Source organism: Paralichthys olivaceus, chromosome 1, assembly GCF_024713975.1.
Source record: "Paralichthys olivaceus isolate ysfri-2021 chromosome 1, ASM2471397v2, whole genome shotgun sequence".
Taxonomy (NCBI): Eukaryota; Metazoa; Chordata; class Actinopteri; order Pleuronectiformes; family Paralichthyidae; genus Paralichthys; species Paralichthys olivaceus.
The window spans coordinates 13,720,001-13,747,774 of record NC_091093.1 but is presented as its reverse complement, the minus strand read 5'-3'; the positions used below and the strand labels follow the sequence as shown (position 1 = coordinate 13,747,774).

The following is a 27,774-nucleotide window of genomic DNA, read 5'->3' as shown; positions in this document are numbered from 1 at the left end:
GTTAACATAATTAAAACCAATAAGTAAACATACTTAAGACCTAGCCCATAATATTTTCATATTTAAGACTTTTTAAGGCCTAAAATTCAATTTTTTTATTCTGTACTTTTTATAACCCAGCTTATAATATCTAGAAATACATACAAAGCAGATGAAAGGGAGCTGTATGGTTACATATCAGCTCGTGCAGCCTGTTCATAATAAGCATGGTCTCAGTCTTCTCTCCAATGCCTTTTTTTAAAATCTTATCTCTTACCTGTGATGCATCAGGAGGGAATGCAGCATCAAACGTGAACATCTTTGGCGGGACCTGATTGGCTGCCGCTCTTTTTTGGGAAGCAGCGATTGGCGTCTGATTGGCTCCCGGGTCCATTATGGTGATTTGTTTCTTCCTGGGGTCCACTTTGAGGAAAGAGCTGGACTCGGCTGCATCCAACTGCGACACCGGGCACACCCGCACCATCACTTTCACCTGAAGGTAAGAAAATAGAAACTTTGATTTCTGCTCTGATACTTTAGAAATCAGTAACATAAGACTGTAGTCAACGGGGAACAGGAAACACACTGGTAGTCGTGCTGGTAATCCATTTCTTCCTCACTTTGGGATGAAATGTGTTTTTTTCGGAGGAAACAGTCCCATCTTGAAACTTGATATTTCTACAGGATTGTTGCTTGAAGGCATTTGAACCTATCTGCACATTACCTGTGACAAGACCCCCAAAGATCCACAACATTCAGCTTAATACATCTTACACAAGTACGTACACACTCTTTCTCTCTCATCAACTTATTCACACAAAGTGCGTCTCCCTCCCTCCTCCCATCTCCTAACACCCGTCATTCTTTCGTTATCTCTCTCTGCCTCTATCCTAAATCCCCTCCTCTCCCTCTCCTCACCCATCCTCTCTCTCTACCTTCAGCTCACTGCCACACATCAAAAGCCTGAAGTGCAGGAATCCTGTTTTAGCCCTTTCTCCTCCTCTTCCCTTCCTCCCACTCCTGTCACAAAGTGTTAGCAGCCACAATTTACCGCCTGACAGCTGCTGTTGTTTTCTTTGATATTGGAGGAAGCAAAACGCTGCGTCATCACATCTGAGTGCGCTACGGAACATTTCAACACATAAACAACTCTTTTTCCCTGTCAGTTAAAGATGCGTTAAAGTTTGAAGTATTTTCCAGTAGTTTATTATCTCTCTCTCTCTCTTTCTCTCCCTCTCATTGCTGCATAAGCTTATCTTTGACACCCATTTGATCTCTCACTGCCTGTATCCCTGATTCAGTCCATCTGACAGGTGCCCCAGCATTATCCAGAAGATTTACAACAGCTTTTACCCTCTGACAATTCAAAGTATGGCTTAGGTGAAGTAAATGATTGGCACAGAGTGTCCAGTACTCTGAGCGATTTATGATCCAGTCTTTACTGCAACTGTCTCGGGGACCGATCTGAGCCGCCCTGATCATCAAATATATTTGATAGTTACACTGGGACACTGGATGGATTCTAAAGTGTATGGGGATAGTAATAAAATGTCTGAGTCTATTTACTTTTAAGAGTTATGCTCTGTTTTGAAGACTTGCTCTCTGTCATCCTCAATTTCCCTTTACACTTTTGCAGCGATAACTGATCCCCCAGTTTGCTGTTCTGCGTACTGAGTTGAGCTTCACTGAACTTTGAATAAACAGGTGAACCGCTCTTTGTGTCTGAGTCGAGCAGCTGGTCTTTACCCGCTTGAGCTCAATTACTTCAGGTCACTTTTACAGTGTCAGAAAGAAAGCTGTAACTAGCATCACCACAGGCCAAACTATAAGTGGTAATCTATGAGAGTGATCAGGGGAATGTACATAAAAAAACAAGCTGGATCAAAGCCCTGAAAGCATATTTAGTTATGTAAAATGTAAAGACAAGAATGCAACCAGCTCAGGTTCTTTAGTTTCCTCTGTAACATGAATGATGGCCATAGTGTGAAATCTGTTTCAGTGGAGGTTCATGGTAAATTAGGTACAGCTTTGAAAACTGACAGCACAAAATGTAAAGAAGTTTTCTTGATAGAGAGCTTAAAGCACAACTGAAGTGAAGGGCTGAATGTCTCACAAACACCAAAGCGTCTGACAGTATAGAACGTACAGACTGACAGGCAGAACATTTGCTGTTTCTCATCCTTACATTCTTGATATTATGACTTCACAGAAACTCCATCATTAGTTTTGGCCTTGGTGAGACTCTGAGTCTCATTTGGAGAGAAGTTGTGGTCCTCAGTCCTTGAAATGACCACAAGCCAAACTTTAAATGAGGGTATCTGTATGTGCCCTGCATTTCCCATTGTATTCTGGGATAGATAAAGGATAAGTGTGGTATAGAGGAAAAAAAGATGGAGGGATAAATAGATAGACTAAAATTCACATCTACAGTAGTAAGAGATTAAGAACTAGCAAGAAAATCTCACTTACAATACATGACATTACTAATTGTGTGTTAATTCGACAGCATTGGGCATCAGGGTCATACTAAAAAAAGTCTGTGAAATCTATTTTTATTAGTTTATTGAGTTTCAAACCATGTGCTACCTTAACAATGTCGGGATTTATTTCACAAGGCACAGAGGAGCAGGTTTGATGAAAGGACCACTGTGTTTATGTGGCTCCTAAGAGAGGAGGAGAGAGAGGAGGAGAGATCTTTTTTTCTTTTTGTGCTTGTTAGCACAGATGAATCATCGTCTGAAGTGTGATTCCACACATGCGCTTCCATTTAAACACCACCAGGGGATCACGAATCATACAGTAATCCCAAAACACTCCAAACCCTGCTGCGCTCCGAGATAGAAGATTCACAGGATGAACAAGGACTGTTAGTATATGTTTATTTACATACAGATCTATCAGCTGCCAACAGGGATGTGATCACAAATAAAAATGTGGGAAAGGAAGAAAGATGATGAAAAATAAATGTCTATGGATTATGTAATGTCTGTCAAATGCTACAAATATACTGAAAACTCTGAGTTGTATTTTATTTCTACAGTATATTGGATTATTTACCACCTCCACTATTTAACTGTGCTTCTAGATAACATAAACATCTAAGTATGTATATAAAACAATAAACCAAAATCTCTGTCCTATTTGGTACAACTTATTTGCTACTGATTATTTTATCTCCCTGGGGCAAAGAACCAAAGGCAACCTGAACAAGGTCATGTCATCCTGAATGAACTCACATAAAATGATTATTGAAAAAAGCATAAAAGCCTACTGGTAATATACTGCCAAGTAAAGAGCACAAAGACAAATATCATACTAATAGCTCTTATTGTGTTGCTGTTTATATTTATATTTCTCTCTCTTTCTCTCTCACAGAACACATTAACAGTCTTTCCTTTGGTTGCATCATTTAATGGCTATGGGCCATTTAGGAGAGTTGATTCAATAAATTGTATGAGTGGGTGAGTGTGCATGAGAGTGTTTGTGTTGAAGCCTTTGTCAGATGGAGATAATTACACGTGTGTAAATATAAAAGTGGGTCTATCGATGAAGACTTGAGATAAACTGAGATTCCCCTGGAATACAATAAACCAGTGACCTCTGTGACCCAAGAAATCTCAGACACTAAGCTTCACTGGCAGGTCAAGAGCTTGTGTTGAAAACAATCCCATACCTCTACACACACACACACACACACACAGACACACACACACACACACACCATTAGGTGCTACGCCCTCTCCTGACCCCAATAAAAGAGCCCATCACATCAGTAAGAGCCTGCAGGGAAGGATTTCACCACTGCACGCTTTACAAGGCGTAACTCATAAAATCTTCTCCCCCCCGAGAGCTCATTTCTTCGTTATGTCAGGTAGAGGGTTACCGGTGTTTGTGTATGTGTGTGATTAAAGAATAATACAAGAATGCTGTTCCTTGTCCAGCCTTGAATGCATACGTGAAAAGGCAAGTCTTGAACATGGGGCCATAGACCTCCATTGCCCTTTAATTTTCAAACTGTCAAGGCACTGTGGTGATGATCACCAAACAATATCAGGGAAACTGATATGTCAGCAAAATCAGATCAACTATGTTTCATTGTTCTGACCGAGGGAGTTTCAATGTATACAGCAGAATCTACATTGCTGAGCATCATTTAAACAAACCATTGTTCTAAATCTGCCTGTTTGTGACGGCTGTTTGCTTTACTCTTTGATTTCGAGCAGTCCATTTCTATCTACATCCCTTCATCCATCTCTTCTTCTCTTCTTTTCCCTTCTCCAAATGTTCTCTCCACCCTGCTTTCTTTCACAACACATACTGTATAGACCTTTCCCTTCTTCTTTCTCTTTTTGTTTGACAAGACTTGCTCGATATCACCGTCTGCTCCACTCTCTCCCTTCTCTTTTTGTCCCATCTCCATCCCGTAATCCAACCTTCTCTCCTCTTCCTATTATTTCCATTCTTTTCTCTTCTCTCCTCTTTTTTCTCACACTTTATGCTGCAGTGAATACTGATGCAAGGTGGAGGGATGTGAAGAAGAAAAATAATGGTGTGAGGGCGTGAGACGCTAGGCGAGGAAGTTTGTTTGAATTTATCCATATGAAAACTTCTGCATGTCATATCTATGTTCTGCTGAGACCTGAGTCTGTTTATGATTCCTTGTTTTAACATAGAAAATCACAGGCTGTGTTTAACCTCTAGGTCTGCTGATCACACATGGAACAGCTTGGAGGTTCATTACCTTGTTTAAGGGTACATGCTATGACAGATGTTGAGGAAAAGAGTCATGTTTTTTTCCCCCTGACCCTCAACAGACCCTCACGCACCACTCAGGCACTATGAAGTGTTTGAGCCAATTTGAGTAAAGGAATTCACCTAAACAGCAGCAAGCAAACCTGAGCTGAGACGAGATTGTTCGATATCCCCTCACAGCACTGCTTCATTGCTATTGGCTGGAAAATCAATGAGACTGAGACTGTGGTCTAATTGGTTCCCAAACACTGCAGAAACATACATCTGGGAAAACATATAAACAGAGATAGATAAAAAAAATCCCAAGCAAGTTCAGGCTCCAGTCAATCAATTCTAATTTTAACTAATTTATTCATTCCAGCTCAGTTGTCAGTATCAGGAGATCCATGGGGGCTGTTCTCTGATAGACACACAGCAGGGTTTTACAATGGTGGTGTATGAATGTGGGTGTAAACCAAGAGGGATGAGCCACTATTTTACCCAATAGATCCCTCATTTAAAAGAGATGGTGAAATAACTGAATATTATAATTTTGGGTGGCATTTTGTCAAATTAAAAATTAATCTACAAATGAATCTCTCTATATACATTTGCATATTGTTCACAAGTTACTAACAATAGCGAAGACTAACAGGTCCCATTAATCCACTCACTCACTCACTCACTCACACACACACACACACTATATGCAACTCTTCCTCTAGCACACACCATTCACACATGCCGACACAACCATCAAAGGCAATACTGGGTTCAGTATCTAGCCGAAGGACACTTGGGGACAATGCAGACAAGAAAGAGCCGGGTGAACAAACCACCTCTTCCTGAGCCACAGCCGTCTGATATTCTTATATTATGGTCAGTTCAGGGGGAATGAATGGACGTGGGCACAGACACAGTATGAAAATCGGACAAGTCCTGAGAGACAAACCAACAGGCTGGTTCTGGTCTTTTTATTGTATTTGCTGAGAATAAGTAAATAACAAAGGTAGATCAAACCCAGATGTGACACCAATGTCCACCCCACTGTGAGCAATAACTGAAAGGTATGTACACAGTGTTAGTAGCACAGTATATAGTTACTTAATACAAAGCTGGGTATCAGTATTTGATGATGCACTCTCTCTGAACCTCTCTCTCTTACTATTCAGCTGCATAGAGCAGAGGAGAGAAGGTGTGAATGACTACAAATGTTGATATACTCATCTGGGAACAGTGAGTGCTTCCAACATAATACAATAATACATCAGGTATCTGCAGTACAGGAAACAAAACAATGATTCAGGATAAGTGTGTTAACAATACAGAGGTTTATGTAGCATTTTCTTGTCATACTACCATTATATTACACTACCAAATCCCATGCTCAGGCAATGCCAACACTAACAGCATTAATATTTCAGCTGCGGTTCCCACAACAGACTCATTCAATGGTTTTGATACAAGAAGCATAGTTACACACAGACTGGCACGAAAACACAAATGTCCATGGAAAATGCATGTGCTCATTCACGACACAGACGCACACAGCTTGTGGCCTGAGAGGGATCGTTGCTGCTATTAAAAATTGATTAGCTGTCATGGTATCATTTTCCCCCAAGGTCAAGTCGCAATATGTGTGTGTGTGTGTGTGTGTGTGTTTGTGTGTGTGTTTGTGTGCATAATGCTGTCTGCAGATGATGAAAGAGGAGGGGAAAAAGTCTTTCATTGGCATTCAGACATGGAGAGGAGCAGAGAGGGCATGATGAGGGATGGAAGAGGAAGACCATTTGTTTTTTGTGGCAGCGTGTGTATGCAGACCAAATATTTCTGTGATTTGTCATTTTACATGTCTTTAACTGTTAATAAGCACCTTTAATTTCAGGTGGTCTATCTGATGATTTTACATCGTGATTCATCTTGAAGACGTCAATGATCGTCTTTTTCACGCAGAGATACTTCAGTCTATATTACTGTGTAGAGTGGGTTTTTAAAGTGATAATACATACACCTCTAATACACATCTTCCCCAGCAGCCAGTGTTCTGAGTGGAGGACTCCCAGCTGGCTGATTTGATTAAAGTGAGACAGAGCTTGCCAACAACATGTAGAGGCTCCATGTCCAGAAATAACAGAGGGGAGTTGGAGATGCAGATGCCACTCAGACAGATCCACTGAGGGATTCTATTAAATTCAACATCCCTAAATGGAACAAGGCTGAACTCTCACCATCTCTCTCTCTCTTAGACTTTGTAACGCACACACACACACACACACATGCACACACACAAATGCACACACAGCAAGACATCTGACCTGTGCAGGTGATTTCCCCCTGGCTTTAAATGTGATGTCTCAATCTGTTTTCTGCCGTATTAACATCAGGGAGAACACTAACCCCCCCACCACACTCGCAGACAAGCCCATGTATTCTGCAGATGTATCATACACACTTCCACCAGGGGCTTTGCTGCTTCCTTGACATCTTTCATTGTGCACTATAATCCTATGATTTTGTGAGCATGCAAGCCAGTGAGCGAGTGTGAATCTGTGCAAATGCCATTTCAGCAGGGAACCGACCCCCACTGCAGGTGACATTTTTACTGGGGAAATGTCACCACAGCCATTTTCTTCTTCCCATATGTTTGCATGTGTGTGTGTGTATGTGTGTGCGTGTGTGTGCATAAGGGTCTGGATGCGAGTGTGCTTGATTAGGTCTTGGCAAGAGTCAATCGATTTCACAGAGCAGGCTTGCTGGGGTCCAAATACCAGAATATCTCTCTGCCTTGGTAGTATTTCTCCTGCTTCTCTTAGTACATGTTTCATTTGAAATCACAGCAATGACTGCAGAATTTAAAAATCAGGAATATGAGAATTTGCAGACAACAACTTAGCTTATAAAATATCCCACCTACTTAGTAGACACAAAATATCTGTAAGAAAGGGTGAGGGGCTGTGGTTTGAAAGTAAGTAAGAGTCCAGACTACGTCTTGTCTCAGAACCAAGCTAGCTGCATTAACAGATCAGACTAAATGAGACTAACTCATGATTGGTCGAGCATGTATGTGTGTATTGACAGTACCTTGCTTCCATTGCTTCATTGATCTCTATAGCACAGACTCTGGCTCGAAATGTGCAAGATGGCAGCATTTGTATCTGGAATATTTTGTCTTTAGATAGTGGGATGAGTCATCCATCTTTATGTACAATCTATGCTTAATAACAGGTATGAGAAGGTATGAGAGTGGTCCTGACCTTCTCTTCTAACTTGGCAAAAAAGCAAATAATCGCATTCCCTAAATGTCAAAAATCCTTGAACAATCAAATAATGAGAAATAACTTATTTTAAGTGACTTGGTTTTTGGTTTGTCACAGTTGATTGAGGGTTAGCAGTCTACCAGCAGGACTGGACACTGTGATCAAAGACCCACAGTAACACAGACGACACCAGGATCGCGGCTGAGAGAGGTCCACATGACTGTGAGGAGGACGGTGTCTGATAAATGTAATTAAACAGCAGTAGTAGCAGACATTTGCACGCAGCAGGGTGGGCCAGACAAGATCACAGAGGCTCATAGTGGGATTAAACAGAAGCCTGGAATTAAACAATGAGACCACAGAGGCACTGTGTGTGCACAGTTTTTTTTGTGTGAATATGGTTCCTAACATATTCTATATGTGGGGTTTTTTGTGTTGGCGTGTGAATTATAAGTATTATTTGGCTGTTGTGTCTGCGAGCCCTTGTAAATATGTGAGTGTGAATCTGTCTCCCTGACAACTGAGGAGACATCTGTCACCTCCATATGGAGGAAAACGGAGACAGAGACTCAAAGGAGAAACAAAGAGAACACAAAAAAATACGAGACTTAAAATAATCAGTTGCACAAAAACACAATTAATATATTAAACATCTAAACTAAATATGTCTCGGAGATTTCAAGATTTCAAATATGGTACATTTGGTTTAAATACAGATTTGTTAGGTGATATTTCTGTGAATAGTGAATAACTCACAAACTGATGGCTGCAGATTGAATTTATTATATTATTATATCAATGTTTTTCGGACTGGATGTTTCTTAATATCACTCAGGATTACTTTAATTAAGGAAGATTTTACTTCATCTCATTATAAATTTAATTTAATTGACATGAGTGGCTCGGTTTGTCCTCTCATCTGGTATTTCATGTAAATGTCACACAACACACACACATTGTCACACACACTTAATGGAATAGCCCAGTGGCCAAATGGTTAGAGCCACATAACCACAACATTCTTGGTTTGTTTCCAGCCTCTGTCTCTCTCTCCCCCTTGTTACTGTCTGTTCACTACCCACTGTCCAATAAAGGCCCAATTAAAAAAAAACATTAGGCTACATGGAGACAAATCCTAACATACAGCGATTCACTCACAGACACAGACAGGAGCTCACAGACACAATAAGCACACCCAACTGTGATGCACTCTTAGAATTTAATACTCACACCCATGTGTACATGCACATGGAAACACAACAGGACCTGTGTGGGGTCCCTGTGAAGCCTCCACTGAAGGACCCTGCTGTTTTGATTTTGTTATCCATTCTCATTTATTTTGTCCCAGTAAGAAAACACACACACACATGCCATCAGTGGGCCCCACGCTCAAACTGTGGAGGAGGGGGCACTAAAAACTCATTACATGGACGATCAATATTGCACACACTTGAGAAGCATGACTCGCCCCCATCCACAATACACACATGTTTCATCAACCAGTAGCAACGGTGACAGATGACTTTTGTCAGCCTGAGATGTGTTACCGTGGTAACCATTAGGCTACATTTCACTATGGTACAGCAGGGGTGACACACACACACACACACACACACACACCGGTAGACACTCTCAGACAAACTGCCCAAGGTCATGATACAATACAACAGCTCAATATTTTGAGCTCATTCCAGTACTTTGTAAAATGCAGTAGAACTCAACCGAAAACCAAATCTCATTAAAACTGCCATTAAGACCTGAACATTCAAATCAATACTTGTATATTACACACACTATGTCAAAATTAGGCAACTTGCAAGTATCTCAGTAATTAGTCCCCTAATACAATACAATGAAATTTGCATCAGTTGAACAAATTAAATGCAAATCGACTCTATTTGTGATATTTAATCAAGTGATAAAACACCTGACTTTATTTAAATCATGTGCTATGACACTGTTCTGTCTGTAAGACACTGACCTGACTTTTTCAGTCTCGACACCAATACTCCTTTGGATATTGACCAATCCAACACCAGTGTCGTCTTTTATTTCTAAGGCATCATCAGACTTGATTTAAACGTTGCTACCCCAAAAATATAGCGAATATATATATATGTACTGTATTGTACTGTTATATTCCAAGATGGAATCTATTTACTGTTTCCAGAAATCTTTGTCTGTCTGTCTATGTAACTGCATATCTGAAGAACTGTTCATCTTATCAGATTTACACTTGGCAAGTGTGTTATTGAGGGACCGAGGAAGTGCAGTGTGGAATTTAGGGTGAAATATTAATAAACTTTGAACAAACAGGTGACCAGCGCTCTAGCAGTGGCGGCTGGGACTCATCAACATAAGTGTCAGTGTTGATCGTGACAATGGTTGTGTTCACGACATCTGATTCCGGTTACTAGTTCTGCGTACTGAGTCAAGCTTCGAACTTTGAATTAACAGGTGAGCAGCTCTGTGTGCAGCAGCGGTGGTGCAGCTTCAGGGTTTTGCAGTTGGTTTTTATTAACCACAACTAAATTACTGCAGGTCACTTTAGTTTCAAAAAAGAAAACTGCAACCAGCATCACCATAGACCAAGGAAACAGCTCATTCCAAAGAGTCCTGTGTAAAACAGGCCCTGCACAGCAATATGAGTCAGTGTCAGACCAGTGTCAGTTTCAGATTGGTGCATCCCTAGTTTAACCCTCAGAGTTTAAATTTACAATAATAAACTTTAAAGTCTGAGATGAATTGTTTCCTTCACACATCACAAAGAAAGTGATATTTATTATAGTAAGTTATGTGTCTGGCTAACCTGTAGCTATCAGTCTTCTGCAGCATTCAAATTGCTTTTGATAGCAAATATAGCATATAAGAATATCTAAAGGTAGTTTATCAACTCAGTTCAAGTATTTTTTCCATTACCTTTCCAAGCCCAGGAGTATCTTTTATCTTATTGGCTGCACGGAGAAGGCAGGGTGGAGCTGGGGGAGGGGCCACCACCAGGGCGGAGCTGAAATTGGTGGGAAACAGAGGGGGGTCGCAGGATGATGATGATGTCACTGGGAGTGTGACTGTAGCCGTCTTCTGCTTCTTCTTCTTGGAGGCTAAGTTTAACTTTTGTGCAGCTCTGGTGGAAAAAAGTAGAGAGGAAGAGGAGAGAGTCAGTTTGATTAATGTTAAAATTAAAAAAACATAGAATTGTTTCAGTGGAGAGATATAAAGGGGGGGGGGGGGGGGGGGGGGGGGGGCAGTAAGAGACGGTGGCACATGTGCATGGGTCTATAATTACATCCTCGTAGTTTACCGCAGAACAACCATGGTAATATGCTAATTGCAGAATAGGACTAGATTATATGCCCTTCAACACACACACACACAAAGACATGCACAGACACACACACACACACACACACACACACACACTGCTGTTTACATATGTACCAACATCTGGTGAGGGAGTGGCTCATTTGCTTTCTTGCTACTCAATTCCCTTGCGGCATTTAGCTCAAAAGTTGGCACAACAATATACATATAAAAATAATGTTGTGCGTGTGTGTGCGTGCATATATACTCCGTCTACTCTGTTCTCAAATTCTCCTTATTCCTCCTCTGCTTTTAACTGCAACTTCTACGTCTCTTTTCTTTGTCTTTCTGTTCTCTTGGCTCCCTCATTTCTAACATCAACACAGCAGGTTCTTTCTTGCTGCTTCTCTTAGCGCAAAAGTAAAAGTCTAATTTAAATCCTCCATTTCTAACTCTCTTTCTTTCTCACAAAGCAAAAATATCAGATATATTCACATCTGAATTCTGGTTTAACCTATATTTAAGTATTTAATAGTAAAGAGACAGTTATTACAATTTTCACCATCTCTGTCTTCTTCGTCTTTTGAAAAAATGTCACGGTCAAATGTAATAGTTTATTCTCATGGTTTTAGTTTGCAAACTGGTGAATGTTGGCTTGTGTATAATTTGATTGATTTTGTTGTACTTGATTACTTTTGTGGCCTCCGGGGTTTCTCTTATAAAAATATTTCTTGAGGTAGAGCGAATTAATATTCTGGCAATAATTCACCAAATTGATTTGCTGCAATATTTCACTGTATGTGTACATTTATTTCCTTATCTGCAATTGAAGGGGCCACAATTCAAACAGGCAGAAATCCAGACTTCCCTGACAATGCTAGGAATATCCGAAAGCAGCTTCGTTTACAAGACAATGAAATAAAACATTTCTAAAACAGCACTGGCAGGGATTCCTGCTCTGTTCTGCTTTCATCTATCCTCACATATATTTCTAAGATTATAAAGAGAGAGAGAGAGGGAGAGGGAGGACCTTGCGCCCTGACACACTCTCTGTCAAAGAGCCATATTCTCACACCACAAAGAGCCATATTCTCACACCATTGGCTTTCAATTAACTGCAGCAGGTTACAGAAATGAGAGCGAGGAGGGGGGTGGGAGAGAGAAGGAGCGAGAGTGGTAGAGGGAGAGAGAGAGATAAATAGAGGAAGGGGGAGGTGGGGGGAAGAGAGATGTGGATTCAGTGACCCATAGAACGACGAAGCGTTTCACCATTTGACTAGCTCTCCCAGGAGATTTGTGTGTGAATCTGTGTGTAGGTGCGTGTTTGGGACCGTCAGTGTGAGCGTGAGCGCACACACTGTATGAAACAAAGCTCCACCAGAAGACCACTAAGTGGTTTTCCAACATGTGCGAGCTGAGCTTACACATTTACTGCAGAAAACGCGATCAGAAGCGATTACAGGTTTTCTTATTATATCATTTGAATATTAAAAACCACATACAGATGTGTTGCAGATGATGAAAGACACTGCTATTTGTCAGGTGCATGAATCCACTGCATCTTAAAATAATAATGGGGTTACTGAGGATTCAGTGAGGGATGTGTCTGAATTAATTTCTAGGTAACAATGGGAACAACATGGCTGCTGCAGCTGCTACAGATTCATGCACGGTTCCTCTGCTGGTGGAGATCCCTACATGTAGCATGAACACTTACTTTTGCTTGCAGCATTGTATTTTCTCTTCTACTGGTCATTTATAACTGCAGCTGCTCACGGTGCAAAACCTGTGTCACATTTCTTGTCGTTGTTGTTTCTTAAACAAATCCCTCAAATCCATCGGCCACCCCAATTTTAACCAAATATTTGTCTTCACATTATGTTCTCCCGCCCTGACCGGTTTAATCTATGGCACAATTCAAGCATGGTAGACACACACATACACACACACACAAACTAATTGGTAGTGTTTAATGACAAGTGGCCTGGGATTTGGCCAAGTGGATCTATTCCAATCAAGCACTAGAGTGAAGGGCACTTGTTATCCATCCATCTACTCCATCCCTCTATCCATCAGCTCTTCCTCTGTTACCCCCCTTGTGCTTTTATTTACCCTCCCCTACTCCATTATACCTCCACTCATGGCTCCTCTCTTAAATCCCTCTCACTCTACTACATCCCTTATTTTTTCCCTCTATCTCATTATTTCCATCCTTTGCTGTCTCCCTTTGCCTTCTTCTTCCTCTCTGCCCTCCATATATTCAGCCATCCATCCAACCATCCATTCAGCCTTCCTTACAAATATTGATCCCGTCATCCATCCCTGCCTCTCTGCCCCTCTGTCCCTTCATGCGTCAGTCTCTTGTTAAAAAGCAGCACAGGTCACAAATGGTCCAGCCAGTAACACGCTGCTGCTTTGTTTTCTTCTTCCTTTCACACTACAAACACTTACTCTTGACATATACATGCAAATACTCCCTTGAAACACACACACATACAAAGCTGATTTATTACTGGTGTCCATTGACTGTGTTGTTTTCTCTGTAGAAAATTACACCCTATTTAGCAGGCCGTCAAGTGAGGAGAGATGTGTGTGTGTGTGTGTGTGTGTGTGTGTGTGTGTGTGTGTGTGTGTGTGTGTGTGTGTGTGTGTGTGTGTGTGTGTGTGTGTGTGTGTGTGTGTGTGTGTGTGAGTGTGTGTGAGTGTGTGTGAGTGTGTGTGTGTGTGTGGTCATTAAGACTGGCATGGGCATACACTATCTATTCATTGCACATCCCTTCCAATTTACACACTTTCCACTTCCTATTACAACTCCACCAGATATGCTGCATTGTAAAAGTGAACACGAGCATGAGCAATAAAATATTATTACATTGTTGTGTTTAACATGGAGTTACAATGTCCACATGATTCTTCAGGCGCACGTGTGTCCTGTACCACATGTGTGAGCTACTCTAAATATCGGAGCTGGTCATGATAACTTTGTGTTTTTGCCACTGGAGGCCTCTCAATCCCCCAAAAAACAAAAGATCTAGTTCGATGTTGTTGAGAAGCAGCGTTGTTGTCTTCACCATAATTATTATGGAAATCTACCTGACACAACTCAGCAGCAACTCATGTTCACAGATGTGATTAAGTTTTATTCACATTATGCACCAAACGACAATGAATAATCGTGACCAATGCTTGTAGTTGTTTTAGACATTTTAACATTACATATTAAATATTTAAACACTTTCTCATGTGACATAACAAGGTCAGAAATAAGAGTCGTCCGTATCTTTACGGAGGGAAATTATTGAATGGATATAATAGCTGAATTCTCTATTGCTGCCACTTGAAGAGCAAAAGGCATTTTAATTCTCTTTCAAAATAAAAGAAAACTGCTTTTAGTTACTGTTAAATGACACATGAGCAACAATCACAGCAACAAGTGCAGTAGTGGTGTGATCAGGCCCTTGATATGCTGATGTGTTCATCATTGACCACCAATTTAAATAATCAATCAAGTAGTATTAATTGGGGCTAATTGGGTGCCAATTATCAAGTGGTGGAATATTTATTTTTAAGGGAAACAGTGGAGAGGCAGTAAGTGGTGAGCAGAGGCAGAGCAAGTGACAGCATCCCCCTATCTAGCAGCCAATCTCCATCCAAAACGCCCTCCCAATTCATCAGTTCACTTGGGACCTTTTCATTTACTCTGCTACCTGCAACCACACACACACACACACACACGGCCAAATCCCTTAAGGTCCAATCCTCTGAGCATGCAGCAAAAAATTCCTGCACCGATAGAAACCCCCTTCCCCCAGTGAGCAAAATCACGCACCCCCCCCCCCCCCCCCCCCCCCCCCCCCCCCCCCCCCCCCCCCACACACACACACACACACACACCTAGGAAAGTACAGCATGTCTCTATCCAGCATCCCCCGAGGGCCACTGCAGCAATGTGGAGACGGAGCATTGCTGTTTGAGTGTGACATATTCATAGACAGATTGGTACTAATGAAAGATATTACTCACATGCACATTAACAGAGGTAAAGAAAAGGTCAGTGTGGAAACGGAACAATTCTTTAGCGGAGAGAATTGAAGACCGATAAAAAGCCCCATGCAAAGGAAGGAGAGTGAGAGAAAGTAGAGAACATAGTGATAAAGGTGGCAATTAGAAGAAAGACTTGGAGGTGAGAGAAGAGCTAGAAAGAGGAGGATGAGGAGGACAAAAGAGATTGGGTGAGAGGAGATGTGGTTATGTGTGCAAACAGTGAGCAAGAGGATCTGTGTGTGTGTGTGTGTGTGTGTGTGTGTGTGGGTAATAAGAGTGTCTGTATGCAGTCCACGTTTGTGAGTAAAGACCAAGACAACCATGGGATTTAGCAGCACTGCATGGCTGCATCCTTCGACCATAAACACAAATACACATTCATAGACACCTGAGTCAAAAGGTGACACAGTACAGGCTACATTGTTGTTTTGTGTTTTTGGGGGGAGGGAGGTGCCAATTAAACTGAAATCCTACTACATACTTACACCCAAGTAACGGGGAAATGCAGGCAAACTGTTCGAGTTTAAATGAAATATTGAGCTCCAAACAAATCAACACTGTGACACTCTGTCACTCTGATTTTAAAAGGAAATTACACAGCACAGGACTGAAGATCTGTAGTAATTACACAGCTTGAAACAGGAGGAAAAAGACTGACTGCCAGGTACACACATCGACACACACATGTCCACACACTGACACCTGCACCTTTAAACAAAGCCCTCTCTTTCAGTCAGAAGGTGAATGCTCATAAATCGAAGAAAGACAGCTGGTTGTACGTTTGGAATGTCAACCAGATGTGTGTGTGTGTTTGTGTAAAATGGCCTTGTTACCTGACAGTTCAGGGGGTCATAGAGGTAAAGCTACAGAGACAGACTGCGTGCACATGTTTTTGTCCCGTACAATTTACGAGTCAGCTTGGTCGTGAAAGGAGAGGAGGAGAGGAGGAGAGGAGAGGAGGAGAGGATAGGGATGTGTTGTGAACGTTTGAAGAAAAAGTGGTGGTATCATTTCAAACGTGATTTAAAGCAGCTCATTAGATTTGACGTCTCAGCACTACTTCAGACACCGTGACAAACTCACAGTCTTGTGTTAGCCATGAATAATTTATACATTCATTTTGAGCTTCCCATGTTTATTCATCAATAATTTACCCGTATTAGCCATGTCTCATTCCTGTTGTGTCGCTGTGCATTTCACTAGATTTAAATACACAGCTCATTGATGAAAGCTGACTGGACAGTTTAATACACACAAACACACAAAAAGATAAGTACATTTATCATGATGGTGATTGTTTTTTTGCTTAATTCGTTAAAATGAGAGACAGTAGCATAAATGTGGTGATGTCTGGACATGTAAACCTCATACTATGTCTCATCTTGCAACATTCTATGTAATACGAAATCTCTTTGTCTCCTTGCTGCTAAATCCTAGTCATTGAGCACTATACAATACCACTGAGGATTTTCGTATGCTAAGATTTAGTTGCTCCCTGTGGCTGGCTTCAAGAAAATGCCGATACCACCCAGCTTTGTTTATTCCCATTCACAGTCACAGTGACAAACAGATGACACAAAAAAATAATGCCTGATAGATTTATCAATGGCCACTAAAAAGCGGCCTTTCACAGACACATTGGTATTGGTGTTTATGTGTGCCAATACGCCACAATATTACACTTTTATTTTCCTAATTCATTTATATATTTTGTTGTTTCTATGTTTTCTTTTTATTTAGTTATTTTTGAGTCAATTATCTCTCCTGCCCATAAATATCAAACCCTGCATGCATCTGTGTGGACAGATCAGATTGAACAGGACATGCACTGACATGCACCCACTGAGTAAAGGGCTCCACGTGTGTCACCCTCTTCTGTCAGTGGCACTTTGGTGTGAAAGAATCTTACCTGGCAAAGAAAGAGGCAGCAGCAGAGGTGGCGGTCGGTGCTGTGGTGGTGACAGTTGGAGCGTGAGAGGGAGAGTTAGTTTGTGATGGTGAACTGGTGTGAGAAGGAGAGTGTGTGTTGTGGCGGTTCAGGGCAGCTTCAGACAGTCCTTCTCTGGATGCCTCAGAGATCATCTGGGAGATCTGACGAGACAGAGAGAGAGAGACTTTTTAATATCACTGACAAAAACTAAAAGATTTAAGAGAATAGATTAGATATAAATTCATTGTTAAATTATGTTCATAGATCCGATATGCAGGTGGATGACATTTAGATTAATAATGTTTACAACATCACAATCAGTGACACGTTCTCTGTGGGTGTGTTTGGTTGTTCCACAAGGATCCACATGCAGAGTGACTAAGGTGTAATTAAGTGAGACTGCATCAGCATCAGCAATCTGTTGTTGTGAAGATATAAAATCCATAAAAGAAAGAAGGAAGGATGCATGGATGCATGGATGGATAAAGAAAATGTGTTTGTGTGTGTGTGTGTGCACGTGTTTTTTTTTATCTTAGTAGACTGAAAGTAAGGTTTCCTGTGATCACTGTGAACCAGCAGCACGAATGACTGAGACCCAGATACGCACACACACACACACACACACACACACTCTCACACTCCAGCCTCTACTCCTCTCTTTTAACCTAGAGCCTTCTCCTTCTCTGTCACCCTTAATTATCTTCTTTTCTATTTCCTTCACCACTTTTTTTAAGCGATTGATTCTGCCGTATTCCCTCTGTCCCTTCACTCTGCCATCTTAAACTGTTTACCTTTGTTAGTCCTTTATTATTGGATCATCTCTGCATTTGTGCTTTATCAGATGCAGCAGAGAAGGACAGTGAGGACAAAGAGAGAGACCTTTGAACTCAGAAGAAATTACATTTCCTGCCCTGTGTGTCAGTTACTGGAGCACCAGGCTTATGGTATGAATACAACAGGTTTATATGTATATATAAACTTTCATAAGATTTGTTTTTGGCATTTTGCCATTATTACTCAGGTAATAGTGTAGAGATACTGAAGACAGAAGATATGGAGAAAGAAAGATGGGTATGGTGTGCAGCAAAGTCCCTTGACTGGAGCTGAGTGTGGCAATTACATGGTCTGTGCCTCGACCACTGGGCCATGTTGTCTATGTATCTCGAAAACTGAGAGAGCGACCAACGTATCTAGGCCTGTGTCAGTGTGAGTCGGAGCACATTCAGAGGATGGTTGAGACATACACTCACACACAAAGAAGAAATTATTTCGCAATTTACCTGCTTTTGATGAGTGTAAGTAATTCGTTTGTAACACGACATACACAGGCACGTGTGTTCATGTTTGTGTGTTTGCATTCATGTGTGTAGCCATCCCAGTCATGAAATAAATATGGATTATTGATTATAGTTCTTTATGTGCTGCCAGTGGCCAGACAGCCAGCCGACCTAAATCATACCCACACACTCCGATAGGAACTAGAGCTTGTGTGAGAATTAACCTGCGAGCATGTATGTCTACTGCACTTCTCTGCACCTGTGTGTATGTGTGTAAATCACTTTCCCTGCACGTATATATTTACTGCTGAGGGCTCCTGGGGTCCAAGCATGCAGCCCACTGCCTTGATGAATTACCAATTGTAAATGAGATGCCTCTATAGTTTATCTATGCCTTTGTGCATCTACACCCGTTCAAATGCTCAGACTTGGCTCGCTCCCCCTGCATTATTAAAGGAGTCATGAACACATGGAATTAAGGTTCAGTGAGCTACATGGAATACGTGCACATTTGTGCTGGTTCCTCATTTATCCTTGTGAATGGGAGGAGGAAAAGAACTTGCACGGCGTAGAAAGAAATGTCCCCACAGAGGGTTGTAATGTGAGCTGAGAGCTGGAGTATAGGTGGTGAGAGAATATGTGGCCCACAGTGAAGGTTCAGCATTCTGATATTAACAATAATTTGAATAAGACACTACCATGTAAACCTTCCCTTGAATAGGTTCATACTCGGAATTAGCAATAATTAAATTAAAAGTAGTAGTATGTCTTCATTGCATTATATCTCCATGTTGGAGTATTTGCATTTTAAGTCATTTAGGGGAGTTCCCAAATGCTTGATGTCATAATCAGACTCTGCTCTGTAACATTCAAACAAAAATATGGATGGAAAATTATTTTAGCTATATTTTCAGACCAAGGCTGTCTCATTCCTGAGGCTGCTTCAAATGCGTCCTTACGTTCCTGAGCAATGGAGGAGCCAACCAGTGGATCCTTGTCAGGACAATCAATCCCAGGATTCATTGATGAAGCTAACAAGCTAGCTATGTGGATGGCTGAGCTGCAGTAGGAGCAGGATCTTAAAGGTTTAGTTCAAAATTCAAACATTATCTATTTACCACTATGCAGATGGAGGGGTGGGTGAAGTGTTTGAGTCTACAAAACACTTTTGGAGTTGCAGGGGTAAACAGCATTGCAGCCAAATCCAATAAAATTGAAGTACTGGTGACCACTTCTTTAGAAGTAATGACCAAAAAAAACATAATCTGCCTCCATATTGCTCCTGTGGTGTCATCCAAGTGTCCGTAAGCCCTGACATTCAAATTCGGCGTCATTCACACCAGTGTCCGCTACTGGAACTAGCGATGCTTGGCTGCAACGCCGTTTACCTCAAACACTTCACCCACCCCTCCTCAGCATAGTGGTGGGTAGATAACGAGTCAATTTTCATTTTTCAGTGAACTATCCCTGTAAAGTAGCTATTGATGGGACCAGGATGAGCTGGTGTAGTAAATATTTTGACGGGGCCTTCGTGGTCTACGTGGACCACAAAGGTCACTTCCTTGAATTCAATAAACAGAATGTTGCTGTCCGTGTACTTGTCATCACTGCCATCCAAAAAATACCTTGGTATCATGGATAATAAAATGTAAGAATCATATCCACCTTTATAACATCATGTTTCATGTGCCTCTCTGTATCTGGCACAGTGATGTGATGAATATGTCTCATGCCTCTCATTAAACCAGCTGTACTGTATGCCAAATTAGCTCTGCATCAGAAATACTGCACCCAGAAAAATGCAAGGACAACATGATAATTCCTATTTAAATCAACATTCCTTCAGTACCTGGTAATAGATTTACCCAAACAGCATTCTGGGTAACATAGTCTTTAAAATGCATCACACTTTGGTGTCCCACGGGACAGAGAGGCAGAGTCACTACATTTTACCATACCTATGATTTAATTACGCTGAATGAAACTTTATGATGGGAACATGAAATCACCACAACAGGAATATTTAAAGAGCACTGAGGATGATTCTGTGAAATGGGTTAAAATAGTCTGACCATGTTTTCACAGAACACCTGTTCCTAAGATTGTACCTGTCAGTTTGGGACTTTGATTAATGTGATGTTATTTTTTCCCAGAAATACAAAGTGGAAAGAAAACTGATTCTGTCGCTCAGACTCTTCCTCTTTCTTTACAATGCAACACTTATTTACTTCGCTCGTACTCCTGCTGCCTCATTCATCTTCATTACAACACAAACACCATATTTTTCCAACCACATGCCATAGACAAACAACACAGAAATTATGCCTGAAAGTTCAGGTTTTTATGAGGAGGCTGAAATGAAAAACTGTGTCTTTTTGTGTCCATGTATGTGTGTGGCCTGCTTATACCAGGGGGAATAGATGCAGTGTGTAAAACAATCTAAATGCTTACTGCAGTAGTAGAGGGGAGGAAGATACAGAGAGAGAGAGAGAGAGAGAGAGAGAGAGAGAGAGAGAGAGAGAGAGGGAGCAGTTGCCCTTTCGAAGAAAAAAGTGGGGTGAGAAAAGTGGAAGAGAGACAAAAATACAGTTGGATGGAGTTACAGAAAGGCAGAGATAGAGTGGGAAGGAAAATAAAGTTCAGAGGACAACAACAAAAACAGAAATGAAATGTAGACAGCACAAAAGGAATTGAAATGTAGGAGAGAGGGGCAAGGAAGGAGGAAATGGAGTGGGAGTAAATTATGTATGGAGAGAGAGAGAGAGCAAAAAAGAGGCAGGAAGAGGAGGATGTAGTTGACCACCCACTGCCCCCAAAGGATAAAGACTGGTAGTGTACACACACACACAGGGGTCACATTATACACCACCACCATAAAAAGCCCTGAAACATGCACAACCCTAGTCTATATAAACACAGACTGTATTTATAGATTACATTTACAGATATTACATAGATTAAACATACAGGCTATGACACAAACAGATACTCTGCACTCGGTCTTTTCTAATTCAGCTGAACGATTTCTGCTAATTCAAAGGTACAGTAGTGGTATGACAGTGGGCCACTAAATAACAGCAAACAGTTGATATAAGAGTGTCTGTGTTGTTTCTGGGAGGAAATTAAAGAACCATACATCACTGAGCACACTGCTGTCTGACCTCAGCCATTAGTTCTGCAGCCTGGACCTTTGGTGTGTCACCTCTTAGCCTGCTGACCCAGCAGGATTTTAATGTCAGCTCCACACCGGCAGACAGGTCGTTTCCTTTTCTCTGGCCCCCTCAGTGCACCCCCTCCCTCAGCTCCCTGTGTCTTCTTGTGCTGCCATTAAAAGCGTATTTAACAGTGATTCTTGTCATTAAAAATGGTTTCATCCAATAAATCAAAACTGGTGCTGCTGTTGATAGCATTTCTGGAGACTAACAGACACATTTCCAATGAAACCCATTGATTCCTGCCGCTGTTTTTTTCTCACTACCCTGTCTTACAGTCTATGTTTTTGTTCTCTTTTACTTTGCTGAGGAGCATTAGGCAGATATTTCCCATTTGGCCTGCGTTCGACCATCAGCCATTGTAAGAGATTCTGAAAGCTTCACTGTGCATCTTCAGTCGTCTTTTATGTTTCGAGCATTAAAGCGGATCTATTCATCTCAGCAATGTGTTCATACAGACTGATCTCAGAGCTAATGTGCCTCTTATAAATTAATATACCACATGTAAGCTGTATCATAAAATTTCTCCTATTCTGATTCTCTCTGATACGAATCCTTTACATCTGTATCTTTTAGATTAATCTCCCTTTATTTCCTCGTGCTTTACCCATTTTTTGATCATCTCTCCACTCAGCTCCTCCTCCCCTGTCTCTCTGGTCGGGGTGAGTCTATACATAGGTGATTTATTATCATGCTCTGTTTCTCCTTTCCTGCTGAAACACCATTTCTGTCAAAGTCAAAGTCACAGCACAAGCACTCACTAACGTTTTACACCTCCCAACACAGGTACTAACTAAGCTCAGAGAAGGGAAATCCTCCCTCAGGTCATAACAATTTCTCTGTTATTTCCACAAAGACAGACCAGAATACATATCTGCTCTTATGTCTTATTTCTAACCCTAAGATAAGGAAACAATTCCTGAGACTGTACAAAGTAATTTCCACCTACGATTCCATATCTCGATATCTAATTCAAGACATGGACTGAATAAAAATATACAGAGAGATGGCGGCTCAGCAAGACAGAAGAGGACATGAATATGAAGTGTGAGTGAGACAGAAATAATAGGAGAGAGGAAAGAAAGGCGTAAGGAATAAGTAAGAGTGATTTTCTGCGTGTGTGTGTGTGTGTGTGTGCGTGTGTGAGAGAATGAGAGAGAGAAAGTGCATGAGAGTGAAAGAGTGAAGGGGTACCGCGGGTGTGTGACATAGAGTCCCCAGAGTCCTAATTATTACTGTATGAATTATTACATCTGTTGTACATTCTCATACACACGTTAACACACACACAGACACCCCCCCCCCCTCTGGATTTCCCCAGGAGTCTCAGCTCTCCTGCCTCTATCCACCTCTAGACCACTCGTCACCTGCAGCGTTTTCTTCCCTCTACCATCCTCCTCTCTTTTCGACTTACGCTCCCTCTCTTCTTCTCTCCTCCATACATCCTCCTCCTCTTCTATCTCCATTTTCCATTTGCAGTCACTTGTACAGTTTTTCTCCGTGCTAACTTGCTGCCTGATGCTCGGCCTCAACCCTGTTGAAGAACTTACTTTTGCTTAACTCATAAGAGCTTGTTAACAAATATTTTCATTATGTCCCAGTTTTGCTTTATATCTTATATTTTAATCACCATTAGCACTTTGAGATGGTTTACTCCACTAGATCAAGCACATCCCTAGTGAATGTGTGACTGCTTTCATTTTTCTGCACCACTGGAATTTTCTGCGTCATTGTGTTTTGTGTCTAATTATTCTTATATAGTTCTATTTTATTTTATTCTATCTTTATTATATTCTTTTTTCACTGGGGCTGCTGTAATACTGGAATAACTGGAAAAATTATGACCTTATCTTATATTACCTTATCTTATATTACCTTATCTTACCTTACCTTACCTTACGTTATCTTACCTTATACAGTACCTGCAAGCTATTCTAAAAACTAGTATTTTTAAATAATTATTTACATAAGACTTTCCACAGATTTTTAAAGCAACAACATTTTTTGTCAAACAGGTTTGACACGAATAAGTTGATATTAATGGATTTTGTTACTGCTGTTATTATTATTATTATTATATTTATTTGTCTTCCGCTTACGAAAGTTTGTGTGATTGTCAAGCTGCAGATTTTGGAACTACATTTCCTACAATGCTTTGGGAAATGTAAACACCAAATATAATGTTTCCTTGTTTTTGGTATGTTGGCACCATTGAAAGGATGCTAAATTAGCTATTAGTAGTCCTTGTTGTAATATATACTGTATGTTCTAAATTTAATAGAAAACTATCGCTGGACTGGACTATCCCTGTATTACTTTGATTCTACACTTGATGCTTTTTAAGCAATTGCTGGAGTTCTCAGGAACATATATACATATATATTTTAATGATTTATAACTGAAATAACATTACATTACATTACATTACATGTATTTACGATTGAGAATAAATGAAACTGTGAATCACGCTAAATTTAAAAATATATGTATCTTGTCTGTTAAGTCAGATTTTCCTGAGTTAAGACTTAGAAGGGAAATTAATTTTTATATAAACTGCAGCAATCAGACACAAATTAATTGCCTCCCCCATTCCCTCCTTATCCTACTAGTAACACACACATGCGTGCACATGGACACACGTAGACACACACTTTGCCTGAGGTATAGATGCGATATATAGCCTCGTCTGAATAGGAAAATAGAGGAGAGGAGAGATTTGAACATGTTATCTCAGAAGTCGGGTGGTTAACAGGGTCACACTAAAGTAGGCAGGTACACCTACAAGCTGGAAATGTTCCTGTTCTGTTGCCATTTTCTAGCCTATAATTATATAAGAATAGAAGTAATTTATTCCATTTTCGTTGTAGTATTTGCATTGTCCTGTTCAGATTTTTATGTAAATAAGCCACACATACATGCACAGGTGCACACACACATTCCTACAGAGAGCTTACCTGGTACGGATAGAGGGTAACCCCTCCGTTAGTTCGGTTCATGTGCTGATGGGCCTGCAGAGCTGCTGTGCTCAGTACTGCTCCACTACCGTTATTACTACTATTACTGCTATTGTTGGGGCTGTTAACTCCAGTCACTTGCTGTTGGGCACCAGCTGTTTTTCCTGAACCAGAAGACCCATTCCTCCTGTCCACCCCACCTCCAAGACCTAAGGAGCTGGGCTTGGACCCCAGTCTGTGCCCTGGACCTTGAGGTTGTGGGTTTGAGGAAGCACAGCTGGATGTTTGCACTGAAGGACTCCCATTGCTGCCGTTGGGTGGTCCGTGGCTGGGGCTGGGTGTCGGAGTCTGGTTTGGGCTTGGAGAAGGCGACTGGGACGCTTGGTGAGGAAGATGTGAAGTGGAAGCCACAGCCGAGGAGGAAGAGGAAGGGAGAAAAGGAGGAGGCCAGTCCCGCGACCCAGGAACTCCTGGTACTCCAGATGCTCCCAGTGGACCCGGGGGTCCTTGAGATCCATATCGTCCAATCAGAGCAGTGGGGGAAGAGGTGGGAGACAGGTCCCACTGGTCGAGGGTGAGGACCATGTGCACGGCTTCCTGTTTAAGCTGAGTGAGGTGAGTGGCGCAAACATCGCAGCGACTGTCTCGCTCGTTCCACGCCAGCCGAGAACTGTTAGGCACCTGAAGCTTATCGTGGAGGAGGAGAGAGAAGGAGGGATCCTGGAAAGAGAGAGAGAAACACAAGGTTGGGATTTAGACAAGAGGAGAGAAAAGACATGTTTAACAAGCCATGCGCATGAATATTTATAGTCAATCCAAGAAAAAAGGCAATGAAACAATATGGCCTGAGGGAAGACGTGAAGACACACAAACACACACAACCAAAAAATACACACACACACCAAACATCCTTCTGGTCTAAAGGGGAAATATGTGGCAGTCGCTGACAGCAAGGAGAGAGGGAAAAAACTACTGACCTTCTACTTTCTCCCTTTTCTGTCTTTTCTTTCTCAGCATGAACTTAGTTACAGTTCCCATAAGAAGGAAATAAGATTTATTTAATGAAGAAGGAGCAGCTCAGTAAAGTTGACAAACTATCTCTTGTTCCTTCGCATCTCAGAAAGGAGGTCAACATATTAAAGGTGTTTACTAGAAGATGTCACACATGTTAAATGGCATCCTCGTTGTAATAACACAGCATCAACATGTAAATTAACACCGGCTGAAACAGCATCCAAGTAAACATCCCCTGACATTTTCAACATGTTGACAGTCATGTGCCGTTCATGGAACCTTTGTAAAAACCCATTTCAATTCCCTCTCTTGTTGAACTGATTGGGTATGACATGAATGTTAATGCAGGAACACAAAAGCCCATGAATGTATATAGAATATCACATCAGTATGAAAATGTATGAGCATGACATAAAACCAATTTTCTCTTTCAGTTTGGAATAAATTTCCAACAAAAAAACACAACTATTGCATCGAAATACTAAGTTTATCTGCTGCTCTTTTCTGTCTTCTTTGTCTCTTTCAATGTTTGTGTGGTGGATTTGTGTGCGTGTGTGTGTGTAAGCAATTAGTGTCCTTTGTTGTTTGTGGAAATCAGGATATTTTTGTTAATCTAACTTGTTTGTGTAGTTCTGTGGCTGTGTGCATGAATGTATGTGAGTGTGTGCAGGTATGTATGTGTGTGTGTGTGTGTGTTTGAGTGTGTGTGTATGTGCATATGTGCATGTGATTTTTCCAGACTAATTGGAGCCGCTCGCAGAGAGGAAATCCACTCCAAACCTCCTGCCATGACTCTCTCTGGTCCAAATATCAAAGTTAACAAGCAAAACACACGCACACTTGCAGATACAAATCTGATTCTAAACCTGATTTGACCCCAGTGAACATACAAAGCATTAAATAAGCTACTTTATCTGACAAAAAGGTCATTAAATTGAAATAGTTTTCTTTATGAAAGTCTGGGCCCTTGAGGCTGATGTTGGGATTAAAGAGATGCTGCAGGCTAATTATCATCTCAAGTGTAGGTGTAGCTTTGGTGTATGATCTACGCCTGCTTAGGAGCTCTGTAATTCAACTTAACATCTGTGTAAGGTGCTGCCAACTCTCATGATGACTGTAATTAACCTCCTGCTTTCAACCAGTCTCCTCCTCTGGAGCACTGAAGTCAGGTGGCGGCTCCAGACCTTTTCTGCACAAGTGATAGTTACAGAAAACTGAGAACTTGGTTATGTGAGACAGTGATTTTACCTCGGGTCAGACAATAAAGACAGAAAGGTGGAGCTGTGGTACTTATTGAAGAATATAACCGTTCTTCCCTGCAGATGACATTTTCAGACATATTTTCTCCGAAACCACTTTGATTTGAGTAACTGTCACTACATCTACTGAGTCCAGAAATCTCTTTCTGTCTGTGGAACACATATCTCCAGAACTGTTCCTTTTATCATCTTCACACTTGGTATTTGTTTTGTTAGGGGCCAAAGGAAGTCAAATTTGGTACAATTTAGACACACAATACATTTAATATTAATAAACTTTGAATGAAAAGACGACCAGGACTTTGCCTCCAGCACATGTCTTCTTCTACGTCCTCAGATAACCTACGGGAACAGGTGTTTTCACTTCCTGTGATGAGTAACGAGGGGATTGGATAACCATCAGGAAAACTTCCTCGCCATTCAAAGTCAAACTGTGTAAGCATGCCATCCCACATAGGAAATTTGTTTTGGCCGAGAATTGCCCTCCATCTCACACATCCCACATCCAGCCCACATGCTGCTTGGAATGATGGCACTTAGGCAGTTCAGATCTGGGCCACAAGTAAGCCTTAACAATACCACATGTCAACCAAAGGTGCCAAAGGTGGACAGAATTTGTTTAGTGCTATTTGGGCCACAGCCACCATTTACCACATGGGCAAGTTTGGGCTCATTTCTATTTTGTTCAAGCCATAAGAAGGGCAGAAGTGTTGCATTACTGCCTGAAGTGGCCCACTATCTGGGATACTAACTTATTGTACCGGCATATTACAGAAATCTCTGTCTGTCTGTACGTGGCATGCATATCTCAAGAACT

At 41.2% G+C, this 27,774-nt stretch overlaps 1 protein-coding gene across 1 annotated transcript in view; it reads right to left on the bottom strand.

Moving 5' to 3' along the window:
- The window catches only part of kif26ba (kinesin family member 26Ba), a 79,469-nt gene that overhangs the window by 27,083 nt on the left and 24,612 nt on the right, over positions 1-27,774 (bottom strand). Inside the window, exons 3-6 of the mRNA XM_069522245.1 lie at positions 24,685-25,404; positions 17,221-17,402; positions 10,887-11,091; positions 257-472 (exon numbers count right to left, since the gene is read on the bottom strand). Of these exons, the coding sequence (XP_069378346.1) occupies positions 257-472; positions 10,887-11,091; positions 17,221-17,402; positions 24,685-25,404 (1,323 nt within the window). The remainder of the gene's footprint in view (positions 1-256; positions 473-10,886; positions 11,092-17,220; positions 17,403-24,684; positions 25,405-27,774) is intronic.